The 16,844-nt window shown below is 36.5% G+C and overlaps 1 protein-coding gene across 1 annotated transcript; it reads left to right on the top strand.

Moving 5' to 3' along the window:
• The first annotated feature begins 740 nt into the window (after positions 1-740).
• On the top strand, positions 741-11,691 carry LOC132277194 (peroxisomal fatty acid beta-oxidation multifunctional protein AIM1). Its single transcript, XM_059778972.1, has 18 exons — positions 741-1,121; positions 1,226-1,297; positions 2,239-2,301; positions 2,394-2,450; positions 2,594-2,661; positions 2,755-2,836; positions 2,977-3,032; positions 3,371-3,673; positions 3,979-4,065; positions 5,483-5,657; positions 6,029-6,150; positions 6,347-6,510; positions 7,213-7,467; positions 8,835-8,956; positions 9,046-9,167; positions 9,434-9,582; positions 10,800-10,938; positions 11,376-11,691. Exons 1-18 carry the CDS (start codon positions 1,028-1,030, stop codon positions 11,418-11,420), a joined length of 2,175 nt encoding a protein of 724 aa, XP_059634955.1. The 5' UTR covers positions 741-1,027; the 3' UTR covers positions 11,421-11,691.
• The last annotated feature ends 5,153 nt before the right edge of the window (positions 11,692-16,844 follow it).

Raw genomic sequence — 16,844 nt, 5'->3', positions numbered from 1 at the left:
TGAGAGCAATTCCAAGCATTGCTCAAACTCCCCACCCGTGGAAATTGGCTAGAGCCCTGAAGGGTTATTGAAATTGTTCCTATACTAATATTTTAACAAGTCCGTGATACAATCACACATTTCATGTCATCCTTACTCATACAATAATAATTTTTGAATTATATATTATTATTTCTATCTTATATTGGTAGTCCACAAATTGCACGTCCACTTAAAATCTTTTAAAACTAAACATAAACATTTAATAGGAGATGAAATGAGTTTTTCCTTATTAAAGTGTTTATCAATGTATCACGTATAATTAATAAATAAATTAAATTGTTCCGAAGCAAACACTAAATTTGTTATCACATTTAAACTCTAATTAAATCCTCGCCTATTGAATTGGTGTCTTGAATTTAAAATAAAATAAAAAAATTATTTCAAAATTTATATTAAATTTTATTTACTCCTAAATTTAATGTACAGATTCTTAGCATTAGACTCTTTATACCTAACCATGTAAAAAATAAAAAAATAAAAAAAAACTATGCACCTCTGAGCGCCCATAGAGCACTAACACGGGGATCCGTGCCATCTCGTTTCGGTGACCAATAAATTGCACTTTTGATATATAAATACTAGTTATGGTTCCTAATTATCTTCATAAAGATAAGGCCGGACCCATATCTGGTACTCGTGTTTCGTTGCAAACTTCCAATTTTTGATAACAAACTGTTCAATCACGATCGTCTTGTTTTGATGAAGCACCGAACGATTAATACTAATGCACATGTAAATGAACAATACATTGTCACCAGAAATGAGAAAACCTCGGGTTTTAGAAATGTTCATACACCAATAACCGCAGAGTCGTTGCGTGACTCATCAGTCAAGTTCACACTTTGGGCAATAAATATCACCCTATATAATACGAATCCCACTCTCGCTCTCATCAACACCATTTATCACCACCATTATTCTCTTCTGAATTATTCACTGAAGAAACCCTAGCTCTGTTTCTTCATCTTCTATCGCGTGAATTTTAATGGCAGAGGTTCGAGTGACTATGGAGGTCGGGAGCGACGGTGTTGCGATCATCACCATCTCTAACCCTCCAGTCAATGCGCTGGCCATCCCAAGTAAGCCGTCAAAGATCTCCGATCTGCGGTTTTCATGCTGTGTGATGGATTTCCACTCTAAATTATATATTTATAAATTCTGTAATTGTTTGTTTGTGTTGTAGTTATTGCCGGTTTGAAGGAGACATTTGACGAGGCGATGAGGAGAGATGATGTGAAAGCTATTGTTTTGACTGGTGATTTTTAAATTGACCTGTTTCACTTTTGAGTTTGATGTGCTCTTTACACTTATTGATATGTTAGGTACAAAATTACAAATTTTCTCTGGCTATTATATTTGAAGATGCCATTTCAGCTGAGCCATAGTCCATCTTTATTGCAACAAAAGAACTTTTCCCAGAAAATGAATTCTAATACTTGGCGTTAAGATGAATTTTTCTCAAGCCTTTGCAGGAAATAGAAACTGTTTTTCTATTTTCTTTTTCCCAAAGACTTTTTTTTTTTTTTTCCTGAAAACACAACCAATCAAAGAAAAAAGGGCCATATTAATGTGCCCCCAAAAAATTAATAATAACAATAACTGGCTACCCTTGTGTCATTCTCTAATAAATTTTTAATTTGCCAAGTTTGGGAAAATTTGAGTTAATTTTGCATATATATAGAGAGAGATAGTAGCATGGAGAATAATTTTTGGACTTTGAGGTTATGAAAGGATCCTCAGTCTAGTTTTCACCCATACAAACATGTGGCATTCTTATTGCCTGAATAACTATTAGGGAAGTCAATGGTTGGTCACACGTAGTTGAAAAGACCAAGACAATATCAAAACTTGCACCTGCCTCTTGTGATCTTTGTTGCGTGGATAGATTTCCATCCATGATATGTAATAAAATCATGACCTTATACATTAATCTCTTACTAAAACTATGACCTAATAGTGCTTTTGCTTCCAATTGCTATGACTTATTGAAATTTACCTGGTATACTAATTATGCAGCGACTATTATCTCATTGTACATTGTACCTCCAGTGACAAAATTTATTAGTCCTTAGTATTGTTTGGATCTTTATGAACATACCAGTATATTTATATAGGTCTTTAAGTTTTAAGAAGGCGGATTTTTGCTGCTGTTTGAACTCTAGTTTCTGAAGCATGTTTTCTTTACTTAATTTGAAGGCAAAGGTGGGAGGTTTTGTGGTGGTTTCGACATCAATGTTTTCCAAAGTGTTCACAAGACTGGTATGAGTTAACTAAAAATACTTATTGCGGTTGAGCTTTTAAAATTTGGATCTGATTATTGAGAAAAAAAACTCTGTTGTTTGGCCTCGCAGGGGATATCAGTCGTTTACCAGATGTATCCGTTGAACTTGTGGTCAACACGATTGAAGGTCTTTACTCGTATTAGGGTCTTGGGAAATTAGGACTTACATTTGAAACTTTATCTGAGAATGAGTTTTTGTTCATTTCTCGTGTCATTTAAGCATCATTTTTACTTATCACTCTGCTGATCTTTCGGCTTTCATAACCTCAGATGCCAAGAAGCCTGCAGTTGCTGCCGTGGAAGGACTGGCACTTGGAGGTGGCTTAGAATTGGCAATGGTTTGTGGTCTCTATGAGTTGAAACAGTTTTGACAACTTCATTTTCTTGACAACTGTTTGTATGAATGAGTCATCCCAATTAACTTTGTGCAGGGCTGCCATGCACGTATTGCTGCACCAAAAGCTCAACTTGGGTTGCCAGAGCTGACACTTGGAGTTATGCCTGGGTTTGGAGGTGCAGCTGCTGCTGAATTCTATTTTTTCTATATATCTTTAACTTTAGGTCTAGGAACAACTGATGTTATGTGTGTGTGTGTGTGTGTGTATAGTCATTAAAAGTTGACTGAACCCATAATCTATTGGTTACTCTCTAAGGAACACAGCGGCTTCCAAGGCTTGTTGGGCTGCCAAAGGCTATTGAAATGATGCTGGTAAGCCTTCCCTTTTAGTTTAATAAGGAAGTTAGAAGTTCGACAAACATTGATCTAAAGGTTCTAAAGAACACCATGTATGAACACCATGTATGCACGCATTCTCTTTGAATTATCAGCCATAAGATTTTGGTTGTTCATCTAATCAAAGAGTATTTATCGGCAAAACAACCATGAAAAAGAACTAACAGCGAAATATGCTGGAATGAAACTACTACGTGTGTTTAGTGTCTAAAAAGTTACTTTAGGCTATTCTCTTTGTATTAGCTTCTGTATAGAAGTGATCAAGTTTTCTTTTGCATTAATGTCAATCCTCTATTACTAATAATTGTTTGCAGTCATCTAAACCAATAATGTCCGAAGAAGGGAAGAAGCTAGGTCTTGTTGATGCTGTTGTGTCTTCTCAAGAATTGTTGAGCGTAGCTCGACTATGGGCTTTAGACATTGCGAATAGACGCAAACCCTGGATGCGTTCTCTTCACAAGACAGACAAGCTTGGTTCCTTGTCTGAAGCGCGTGAGATATTGAAAGTTGCAAGACAACAAGCCAAACGGACTGCTGCAAACTTGCCTCAGCACCAGGCATGCCTTGACGTGATTGAGGAAGGCATTGTTCATGGAGGGTATAGTGGGGTTTTGAAGGTATTGTTAGCCTTGGGGCTTACTTTAGTCATTAGGAAGTTGAAAGTTGGTTTACTTTCAAAACGAATTTCTGTGCTGTTTTTCAACTTCCATGGGTTTTTGGTTTTCTTCCTATTGGAAGACAACGTTTATTTATCTCCTCAAGTCATTGGTGAATGTGATTACTTATTTTATAGGAGACTGCTTGAGCTTCACACCATGCGGGGAACCATTCTGAGTTTTCTAAGAGTGACTTTTTAGTTTGTTCTGCTGTCTTTTGAATAATTATTATACAAGCTAATATGCTATGGAATATTTTTTTTCAGGAGGCCAAAGTATTTAAGGAGCTAGTCATATCAAATACTTCAAAAGGTCTTGTTCATGTATTTTTTGCCCAACGTGCAACATCAAAGGTAGAATAGCCTTTAAAATCAACGCACTACCAATTTTGGCGCTTCACATATTTTTAATTTGCGTCATCTCATCCCCCAATACACACACACACCTATGTATAGATAGTTATGTGTGTCTTGTTTGTATTTGTACTGTGGGATCTACATATCTTAGTGAAATCTACCATATTTGTGATGGCTATGTCACTTACTTTCATGTATGTGGATAAGAACTGTATTATTAAGAAATTTTGTGAACCAGAAGTAAATTTCTCTTTTCCATCATCCGAAATTCTTGCCTAGTTCACAATTCACACCCTAAAAATGTGTGGTGGTGCAGGTACTTTGCACATTTTGAAATGTCTATGTACCAAAGTTCCATTTTCACAACAAGTTATACTTTCCTGCGAAAGAAAAATGAATTACACAACACAAAAAGCTTTAATGTATAAGTTTCTGACCATATGATTCTACATAGGGTCTGAGACTCCAAATCTGCCATGTTAAACAAATCAACATTGCGCATGTGGATTGTGTGTGTAAACATATTAAACATGTTCATCTGTTATGTACTTGTTATAATTTCTGCATTTTTAATAATCGCGATTATATGAAATTACACACACCACACATGTATATATGCATGTATAACTTTTTAAATATATATATATAAGACTTTATGAAGGAAAATATATCAAAGGTTTTCTGTCATTTTTCTCTTTTCCAAAGTTTTCTGTTTAAGCTCCTGTTCTAGACTTCCATAGATATTGGTTTTTCTTGCTATGCATGTTCTAATCACTGTAAAAAACTCCAATTTTTTCTGAATGATTTGTACTTTTTTATTTTCTATTTTTTTGGTCAAACAAATGAAACCTGAATTGATCTTGTAAATTGTTATAGTTCCTAATTATCTTCATTATGGAAAATAACTTCTGTAACCATGGAACTAATCAACCTCATGAATGCCCTATGTTGCACCCAATCCTCTTCTTCCTTTCAGATCCTCGGATACATTATTATGCTACCACAGTTACTATTTAAAAGGATTGGAACATTTTATGGATGAACCATGTTCATTTGACTTTCCAAGTACTAATCACTTGGATTATCACGTGTTTTATATGAACAAGCTTGTTCTAATTATATGATCCATGACATTTTCCCCCTAAATTGTTGGATAACTGTTGAATGAGTTCCTCCTTTTATGAGCGTGTACCAAAAGATCCTGTAGGTATAGAAGTTAAGTACATATTCCGACACCTCATTATAACCATATTGGCGTGTTGCAATTCCTTATCTGCCTTGTTTGTGCAAAACTGCAAATTTCTAGCTATACTATCAATGTCGTTGATCTGTCTTATTATTAGATCTTTCCATTTCAAGGTTGAAGATTACTCAATTGGTTCATTATTGTGAAATAACTTCCAACTTCAAGCAGGTACCTAATGTTACTGATGTTGGCCTCAAACCTAGGCCTGTAAAGAAAGTTGCTGTAATTGGTGGAGGTTTAATGGGTTCTGGCATAGCTACAGCTCTTATATTGGGCAACATATATGTGATTCTCAAGGAAGTTAACTCTGAATATCTTCAGAGGGGCATTAAAATCATAGAAGGTAGTTGCTTCATTTGCAATGTTTGTTAAGAGTAGTATATTTCATTTAGTATTAGTATGGCTTTCAATTCGTTGGTGGGACATAGTATGAAGAAATATTTCATTAATGTTTTACTGAATATCATTAAGAAAACTTTGTGCGCTATGCTGGGATATTTTTCATTATTGTTGGGCATGGTGCAGTGGGAGATCTTATTTTTCCATTAGAAACAAGTGATTATATATTTTAACAAGTTGAAAATTGAAATCCCAACCTTAACATAGCCATTGTACATGGTAGATGGGTGTGATTCAAACTCAACTTTTTTTTACCTGATATTTAACCATTGAGTATTTTGCATTTGAGAGTGTTATGATTGACATACATTACAGCAAACGTCCGAGGCTTAGTTACAAGAAAAAAATTGGCACAGGATAAGGCGGACAAAGCCCTCTCAATGCTTAAAGGTGTTTTGGACTACTCAGAATTTAGAGATGTAGATATGGTCATAGAGGTATGGTCCCTCCTGAGGTTTCAGTTTCTTAGGCAAAGAGGAACTTAAGAGTTCTATGTTATCAAAAGAATTCTATTACTCTGTCCGCTTCAGTTCCCCCCCGCTGTGATACTAAAATTCCTATGGATGTTTTCTTTGGTTCATTGGGAGTGTTACAGGTTGTTTGATATGGTTTTCAACATTTCTCGAATTGCAGGCTGTCATTGAGAAAGTTCCACTGAAGCAAACAATATTTAGTGAAATTGAGAAGGCTTGCCCTCCCCATTGCATTTTGGCTACAAACACATCTACTATTGACCTCAACTTAGTGGGGGAAAAGACCAGCTCTCAAGATCGCATCGTGGGGGCACATTTTTTCAGGTTATAAAATTTATAATCATTGTGATAAAAAGGGATTAGAGAGCCATGATCTATTTTTGGGTAAATTACACTTACCTCCCTTGAGGTTTGGGCAAATCTCACATGGGTGGAGCTTTTGAGGTTTATTACTCTGACCTCTCTTAAGACTATAAAAAGTCAATTTTACCCTTATATTTAATATATTTTTATAATAGAAAATATATTATAAAATCTTAAAAAAAACAATTTTCTATCTCATCTCTCTTATTACTTTCTCTCTCCTCTCCACCACCGTTACCCCCTCCTGTAAGGGCCAAAGGTTTGATCTGACTGGTGGTTCAGATTGTGGTAGTCAGCCTCTGGTCTGTCCATCCAGCCCAATTGTCCAACCCGGCCTTGTAATCATAAAAATAAAAATAAAAATAAAAAATTTGAGAGAATTTGGTGGTAATAAACCACCAGGAGAAGAAACTGAAAATTTGAATACACCCTTAGATAGGAAAAAGTTAGGTTACAAATGAAATTTGACACTGGATGAAACTTGAAGCTGAAACCTTGAACTTTTTCTCCTTTCACTTATTAATTGTTGCCTTCTTTTCTTTTACTGTGCAATTTGTTGTATGAACTTAATAACATGTATTGATGTTCCAAATATGGTAAGAAAGGATTTTTTTATTATTTTACCTTCACTGTTTATTTCTCACATGGTTCTTCGATGAACAGTCCTGCTCATGTGATGCCTCTCCTGGAAATCGTGCGGACTGAAAAGACTTCTGCACAAGTAATTCTTGATCTCATGACAGTTGGAAAAATCATAAAGAAAGTACCCGTTGTGGTGGGAAACTGCACTGGCTTTGCTGTCAATCGAACTTTCTTTCCATACACTCAAGGCGCGCATATTTTGGTCAATTTGGGTGTGGATGTATTCAGAATCGACAGGCTAATCAGCAGTTTTGGCCTCCCTATGGGTCCATTCCAGTAATCTTCTTCCCTTAATCTTATGTGATATTGGAACCAACGATCCCATACTGGATTCAAAAAGTAAGAAAAAAATGGAGGAAAAGATCCAAGTCCTAGCAGTCTTTCTAAAAATAGGTGGTCTGTGTTTCCTGTGGTATGTGTTTGATGAGAGTTAGCTTCCTGTCATCTCTATTTTATATGCCATTCAGCATTATTCTCAAACCTTACCTCATTTATGTGCCAATTAGCACATGTATATGGTCAGCCTGGCTGATTTATTTATTTATTTATTATTTTTACCTGCACTTGACTGTGTTAACAACGGTGGCCTAGGCAGTGCTAAAATGATACGATATTGACGTGTGTTGTAGTGTCATTGGTGATCATAAATTTTCACTTTTTTGGAGGTTGTAGAGTGTGTCAGTTTTGTGATTGGGAGTGTTGTAATTATTACAACTGGAATTCGCGAAATTTTCTTTTTCATTTGCTGAGAAAACAAGAGTAATAGGTAAGAGGGCAGAGCTTTTGTGCTCTTGTGAGGCAAAGGGTAAAACACCATGACATAAGGAATGCATATCCCAAATATTTGAATTTATAGTTATTATTTTAAAAGAAAAAGTTAGAGAACATGAGTGACAATACAATTAACAGGAAATGAAAAAAAAAGAAAGAAAGAAGAAAAACATTACATGTAGAAGTTAAAAATAAATTTGTTGTGAAGGAATGAAGGCAGATCAGAGTTGAAGATAATTGGTTTCGAATATCAATATACACATCAAGACAGATAATCTATTATTTAGAATAATGGATACAGAAGTTTGTTGACATCAAGAACTCAGTAATAACAGATCAAGTGTTTGTTAAAACAAATGCAAAATCATGAAGAGATTTGTTGATTGAGCTGCAGAAGCTGGTTGAGAGTTGCAACACGCACCATGCACCATGCATTTCAAATCTAACCTGTTATCAAGTTGTGAGGGTGTGTATGACTGCTTTATATGCTGAATATCAAGCTCAAGTAACTTGAGCATTCTGTTTTTGTTTTCACACCTTGTCCATGAGACTTCCACACACAGAAGAATCCTCAACAGCCTTTGTAGATGACTCTTTTTAGAGTTTTCTTGTAAATTTTTAAAGCATGTGTGCTTGCAATTCTGCATTTGGGGAGGTTTCTAGATGGAGGATGGTGAAATACGATTCTTGTTGTCATGTGGCATCATTCAGGATATAGCTGTTCTTGAAGCTGGCAAGCCTTTTTTAGATATCGACTCTAATCAGCGTTCAAAATTTTCAGAGTTGTTTCTCAATGCATGCATGTCTATCTGGCTACTGTATGAGGTTTTTAACGGATGAAGGAATGTGATTCTTTTGAATTATGCTTGCAGGCTTCAGGATTTAGCCGGATATGGAGTTGCCCTTGCTGTTGGGAAAGAATTTGCTACTGCTTTTCCAGATCGGACGTTCCGATCTCCTTTGGTTGGTCTTCTGGTGGAAAGTGGGCGAAACGGTATGACACAATATTATTACCATCTTCGTCCTTCTTGTTACCTTTTGGGGTATTGCTTTGGACTTCATATGACACTTCTGTTGTTACAGGTAAAAACAACGGAAAAGGATACTACATATATGAGAAGGGAAGCAAGCCAAAACCTGATCCTTCAGTGCTACCAATCATTGAGGAGTCTAGAAGGCTCACCAATATTATGCCTGGTGGAAAGGTACCCTTGCTGTTCATTGAAAACAGATTTTCTGTTGAGATTTATTTCATGCAATCACAAAACCTTTGTTTTTTTTTTTTTTTTCTACTTACCAATAGAAGAAACAGATTTTGTGATTGCATGAAACGAATTTCAACAATTTTCCAAGTTGATGTGTTGTTGGCCCACAAGTGGGACTTCAACTTTGCATACAATGATATGAAAACACAAACAAATGAATTAAGTTAAAGGAGTATCTGATATGTCTGGTGGAATATGACTGACAGCCTATATCTGTTACTGACCAAGAAATTGTGGAGATGATACTCTTTCCGGTGGTTAATGAAGCGTGTCGGGTCATGGATGAAGGAGTAGTGGTTCGAGCATCAGACCTTGACATTGCATCTGTTCTAGGAATGAGTTTCCCTTCTTACCGGTGAGGGCTCTGAGACAACTACTTTTGTATTTTGTTTTTATTTTATTTTATTTTTTTGTTCTTTCTTTTTGGTCATGGCTCTTTTGCCAAGCTCTCACAAAAAATACTATGCGCTCGTCATAATGTCAATGGAAACTTGTCTCTGTGGTCATCTGATGGATCGAGTCCATCATAGGTCTATGCTTCATGTATATTTTTTCTTTTTTGGAAAAGTCACATAATAGTGTTCCACATGTTGAACAAGATCTGATGAAGAGATATATGTCTACCTAAAATAATGAAGAGATTTAAAATTCTCTCTATAGAACTATCAAGGGCTTAGCGCAAGTGGTACCACCTCTTGCTTCCAAATGGAAGGTTGAGAGTTCATGTAATGAGACAATAATGGATCGTCTGTGTGATTTACCTATATGAGGGGGAAAAAATATCTCTGCAGAGGGAATAGAGTCCAAGCTCCAAGGTAATTCTTGAGTGCATTTGTACCCATGGTATCATATCAATATAATCTTGAAACATTATATATATACCCGCAAGTCTCAATGATACGGAACAGATTACTTTACTCCTTTGATATACTGTAGTCCTGGTAATAATTGGGCCTATTAGCTTTTTGGGTGTTTTGGCAATTATTCCAATTTAATGATTAACTTACCAGTATAAATCTCTAGCAAATATTAATTCTTGATATTTGATTAATCACATTTATGTTTAAAATGTTTCAACTCATTTGTAGACCTAATTCTGAATGAAATTCTGTTCCTTTTTTTCTTTTTCTTTTTATTTTCCCGGAAATTCAATGAAATTCTGTTTTAACGAGAATGCTACACCTTTAAATTTGAAGGTAAATAAATAGAGTCTTCAAATTAAGTAACAATTGAACTATTGTATAATACTTTGCTTCTTACTAATAAGTGCATTACTAAGAATGCTAATTAATCTTAGAACTGCCATATTTGTTTAAATAAGCATGCAACTAATCTTGAACAAGATTTAACTGTGTTCATTTTCCATCGTAGGCTGTTAATATTGTCGTGCACATCCAGTTGAGTTCAGTTTACATCATATGAAATGTTATTTTTTATTTATTTTTTCTCTATCTCTTGCACACAACATATTTACTTTTATTCTGGCGAACTCTTCTTGCCAACCAAGCATCTTTGGACAAAAACCAGTATGCAAAGCTAATTTTATCAAGCAAATGTTTCTTTTATTGGCAGTGGTGGTCTGGTATTTTGGGCTGATACAGTTGGGCCTAAGCATATATATACAAGTCTCAAGAAGTGGTCGGAGTTATATGGTAACTTCTTTAAACCATCCAGGTTTTTGGAAGAACGAGCAACAAAAGGCCTGCCACTAGTAAGAACCCTACCTCATTTATTCTTCAGATATGAGAAACTTATGTTTTGTTGTTTTGACTTTGGGGACCATTTTATTCAACATGAAAGTTCCCTTGAGCAGTTCAGTAATAATCTTTTCTATTTATATAATTATTGTTATTTCCTTGAGAAAAACAAAGTCCATTGGAGCTTTATGTTTGATTTCTTCACTAGTTGAGAAGTGCTGAAATTCCGTTTTCTATTTATATAATTATTTTTATTTCTTTGAGAAGAACAATGTCCATTAGAGTTGTATGTTTTTGGTTTCTTCACTAGTTGAGAAGAACAAGGTCCCTCTCTCTCTCTCTCTCTCTCTCTCTCTCTCTCTCTCTCTCTCTCTATATATATATATATATATATATATATATATATATATATATAATTCTTGATTCCTAATAGCCTTTCCATTTCCTGCAGAGTGCACCAGCTTCAACTTCTTCTGCTTCAAGGTCACGCCTTTAGGCAATAAATCTGCACCGGTCTAGTTTTCCATCATATTGAGTTTTGTGAAAAATAAATCTGTTTGTTGCTCAAAAAAATATATGAAAGTTCTAAATGCAATAAGAATCCTGTTTCAAGAAGTGTGCATGTTTTATTCCTTCTAACGTTCTTTCCAGTCCTAGTGACACATTGATGGCTAAAATGGGTCATTGTATCCTACAATGAAATTATTTTTTGAAGTCCATTACATGTGTGGAAGAGTTTCAATAAAGTTAATTTTCCATTCAGGAGAGATCAGGGATATGGTGGCAAATGCCCAAAATGGATGAGACAACTGATATATTTTATTTACTCGGTTCTTGGTACATTACACTTTCAGCTTTTGTTTTCACCATTCAACTGTGTAATATTGGATTGTATGTCATCACTTTGTGCGAGGTTTGATAAAAACCCTATTAGGAAGTGGAAAACCAAACGACGATGTACTTGTGACAGGTGAAGGAAATGAGTGACAAAATTACTGAAATTGGTAATCGAATTAATTGATTAAAGAATTGGGAATACACTTTTATATGTACATCAGAATAATGCTATTCTAGGAAGCTAATAAAAAACTGATTCTTAAAAATCAGGGATTGCAATAACTAATAAATCTCTAGCTATTAACAGCCTGTAAATCTCTAGTTATTAACAGTAGCCTGTACACAACTAATAAATCCCTAGCTATTAACAGCATTTACACAACTAATAAATCTTATTTTCCCATACTACCCCTCAAGCTGGTGAACGGATGTCATCCATTCCAAGCTTGCTGGTTATCCTCTGAAAAACGGTACCAGGCAATCCTTTGGCAAGCACGTCTGCTAGCTGTTCTCCAGTAGGAACAAAAGGAGTACAAATGAGGCCACTATCCAACTTCTCTTTAATAAAATGCCTATCAACTTCAATTTGTTTTGTGCGGTCATGTTGCACAGGATTGTGTGCAATGTTGATGGCTGATTTATTATCACAGTAAAGCTTCATTGGACCTTCCCATCTGACTTTCAAATCTTCCAGGATTATCCTTAGCCATAGCAGTTCACATATCTCGAGTGCCATCGTTCTAAATTCAGCTTCTGCGCTGGACCTTGCAACCACATTCTGTTTTTTGCTTCTCCAAGTAACGAGATTACCACCTAGGAAGGTACAATAGCCTGAGGTTGATCTTCTGTCAATCACGGATCCTGCATAATCTGCATCTGTGTAGGCTTCAAGAGTCAGTCCTTCCCCTTTCGTAACAGAATTCCTCTTCTTGGCGTACTCTTCAAGTACTGCAGAATTCTATACACAGCTTTGAGATGTGATTCTTTGGGATTGTGCATGAATTGACTCACAACACTCACAGCATAAGCTATATCCGGCCTGGTATGTGACAAATAAATTAACTTCCCCACAAGTCTCTGAAAAGAGCCTTTATCCACGGCCATGTCTTCTGGAGCATCACAAAGTTTGTGGTTTGACTCCATAGGTGTCTCAACTGGCTTACATCCCAGCTTGCCTGTATCAGCCAACAAGTCTAACACATATTTTTGTTGTGATATAAAAATCCCTTGCCGAAAGTGGGCTACTTCAATACCAAGAAAGTACTTCAGTTTTCCTAGCTCTTTGATCTCGAATTCCTTTACTAACTATTTCTTCAAACTCTCCATTCCTTCCAAGTCATCTCCTGTTACTATGATGTCATCCACATAGACCAACAACACTGTCACTCCCCCTGATGCTGAGTGTTTTACAAACAATGTATGATCACCTTGACTTTACTTATATCCCATACTTACCATCACTTTGGTAAATCTCCCAAACCAAGCTCTTGGGAATTGTTTCAGTCCATACAAAGCTTTTTTAAGCTTGCATATCATTCCTTCCTTTTCATTTGAGCCAAACCCAGGCGGAATCTCCATATAGATCTCCTCCTCAAGATCGCCATGTAAGAAGGCGTTCTTGACATCAAATTGCTGTAATCTCCAGCCAAAATTTGCAGCCATTGATAATAGAATTCTCACAGTATTCATCTTAGCAACTGGAGCAAGTCTCAAGATAATCTATGCCGTAGGTTTGTGTATACCTTTTGGCAACTAATCTTGCCTTATACCTTTCCAAAGAGCCATCTGAGTTGTATTTGGTTATGAACATCCATTTATACCCAACCGGCTTCTTCCCTCTAGGCAGTCTCACCAAGTCTCAAGTCTTGTTTTTCTCAAGTGCTTCCATTTCAACCTTCATAGCATTTTCCCAATTCTCATTTCCTAATGCATCGGATAAAGTTTTGGGAATAGGGACTGTATTTAAGCTAGTAAGAAAGGCCTTATGGTTATGAGAAAGATTCTTATATGACATGAATAGATAAAGAGGGTGTTTGGTACAAGTTCGAGTTCCTGTTCTATTTGCAATAGGGACATCATAATCATTTTGTTCAGAGGTTTCATTAGTGTTATCATTGGGTTGAGTAATTACCTCGACATTATCAGGAACAGATTTGGGTGATTGAACTTGCACAGGTTGAGAGATTGGTGCTCTTTTCCTTGAGTAAATCTGCAATGGACGAGTAGAGTCTCGAGTTTGATTCCCATGTAACACTCCTTGTGATTTGGGTGTATGAGGCTCGGCTTCTGACCGTGTGTTTGGCTCGAATTGTATGTTTGGGAGTATGTTTGACTCAGATTGATGAGAGATAAGGGCTGGAAACTTAAGGAGAAAAAAATCCTTATCCTTATCTTCTATGAAGGATGTCTCCCCCTGAAGATAAGGACCGTTAAAGTACTGATCTTGTTCGACAAAAGTAACATCAGCAGACATATAAAATCTCCTTGTCGGAGGATGATAGCATTTATAGCCCTTTTGGGTGAAGGAATAGCCAAGAAAGACACATTTGAGAGCTTGAGGATCAAGTTTTCCCCTGTTTTGAGAATGCAAATGAACAAAGGCAACACAACCAAATATCTTTGGAACAAGATTATTAGATGCGTTAAAATTGGGAAAGAACTGTGTAAGGACCTGCATTGGACTTTTAAAACCAAGGACTCTTGTAGGAAGCCGATTGATGAGATGAGCAGCGGTTAAAACAGCCTCCCCCTAGTATTGTTTTGGAACATTTTTTTTTGAACAAGAAAGCTCTTGTAATATCAAGAAGGTGGCCAACCCATTTTGTTGAGGTATGCTAACACAAGAGGATTCATGTATTATGCCCTTTTTTTGGAAATACGGAGAGAGAATTTGATTAAAGTAGTCCTTAGCATTGTCATATCGGAATCTCTTTATCACCACACCAAACTGAGTTTTGACCATATTAAAAAAAATTGGAAACACAGAACTCACATCCGATTTATTTTTTAACAGAAAAATCCAAGACACACGAGTGCAATCATTAATAAATGAGACAAACCACCTTGCCCCAGAAACATTAGTAACAGTGGAAGGTCCCCAAATGTCACTGTGAATCAAGGTAAATGGAACAGATGTTCTTTTATTGCTGATTTGAAAAGAAGTACGTTTTTGTTTTGCAAGTTCACATACGTCGCAATGAAAATTTTCAATGGATAAACTTTTGAACAATGAAGGAAACATTATTTTGAGAACACTAAATGATGGGTGACCAAGACGAAGGTGTTGAAGCCATATCTTATCTTTATTGGATTTGAATGACTCGGAAAGAAATGATAATGGTGACAATCGCTCAACTCTATTTTGTCCATTTGATTCTTCAAGGTAGTATAGACCATCCCTCTCCCTAGCATGTCCAATCATCCTCTTTGTGCCCTGTTCCTAAAATATATAACGGAGAGGATAAAACGTCACACTGCAATTAGAATCTATAGTGAGTTTCTGGATTGACACAAGATTGGTGCGTAGTTTTGGGACATGGAGGACATTCTTAAGTGTAAGGTGGTCATTTAAAAAAACATCTCCTTGACCAGCCACGGTTGTCACTGAACCATCAGCTGTTATTATTTTCCTATTGCTAGGACAAGGGGTATATGAAATAAATTTTTTTGAGGAATGGGTCATGTGGTCTGTAGCTCCTGAGTCAATGAACTAGGAGCTTGAGGAGACTATATCCGAAGCACTAAAAACATGAGAAGAGGGGAAAGGAGAGGAAATACCTGAGAACACCAAAGAACAAGTACCTGCTGTAGACGGTTTCTCCAACGTTCCCAATAGGCTCCTTAATTTCTTTATCTCTTCTTTGTTGAATTCAGCAGATGGGATTGAAAGATTGTCTTCACTCTTCTTTGTTGAATTCAGCAGATGGGATTGAAAGATTGTCTTCACTGTTGGATTGTGTGGTTGCCACATGTGCCTGTCCCTGTCCTCTTGGCTGTCCACTCTTTTCTGACCAAGCTTTGTTCACAATTTGAGGCTTGCCATGGAGCTTCCAGCACTTCTTCTTAGTATGGTGGGATTTTTTGCAGTATGTACACCTAGAGAATCCTTGTTGAATGGTTTTGACATATCAGTTTGCCCATTGCCTTCTCCAAAACGCTGTTCGGAGCCATAATTCTTCATAGCCGTGTTTTTTGACACCAAGGCCGAACTCTCTACTGTGTGAGTTTCAATCATAACACCACTTCTTCTTTCCTCAGCAAGAACAATTGCAATTGCCTCATTTAAGGTTGGCAGATCTTCTTTTCCAAGTATTTGCACTCTTACAGCATCAAATTCGATGTTTAAACCTACAAGAAAATCATAAATTCTGTCATTTTCAACAAACCTCTTAAGGATGGCTGCATCTTCATTGCACTTCATCTGAATGCAGTGATAATGATCCATCTCCTGCCATAGACCCTTCAAGAGGTTGGAATATTCGGTGACTGACCGATTACCCTGTTTGGTAGCGGAGATTTTGGTCTTGATCTCATAGATCTGTGCAGCATCACGTACTTTGGAATAGGTCTGCTTAACTGTTTCCCATATCTCCTTGGCCGTGCTCAAAAACATACAAGTGTCGTTGATTTCTAGTAACATAGAGTTCCATAACCATGACATGACCATAGAGTCTTGTTCATCCCAAGCATCAAACCTAGGATCCTCCTTTTCTGGACCATTACCAAGCAAGTGGCTCAATTTCCCTATTCCTTTCAAGAACGTGCGGACCATTTGAGACCACTTCAGATAATTTTTCCCGTTCAACCTATACGCTGTCTGGATATTCTGCAATTCTCCTGTTGGGACAGAGCGTTGCTTCCAGTTACAGGAATCTCTGAAGTGTTGCTGGTTTCAGTAGATGCTAACATGATTTAGAGAGAGAGATGGAATTCACAGGTTTGATAACACTGGATTTTCACAGAACAAGAACACTAGGAAAAAAGAACTAGCAAAGAAGGCCAAGAGAAGACGATTACCCAGAAAACGAGCCTAGAGCTCTGATACCATGACAAAATTACTGAAATTGGTAATCGAATTAATTGA

Source organism: Cornus florida, unplaced genomic scaffold (genome assembly GCF_030987335.1).
Source record: "Cornus florida cultivar Cherokee Brave unplaced genomic scaffold, ASM3098733v1 CherokeeBrave_3.0.0_Hap2_Chr10, whole genome shotgun sequence".
NCBI lineage: Eukaryota > Viridiplantae > Streptophyta > Magnoliopsida > Cornales > Cornaceae > Cornus > Cornus florida.
The sequence above is the reverse complement of the archived record's forward strand: the minus strand, read 5'-3'. Positions and strand labels throughout refer to the sequence as shown.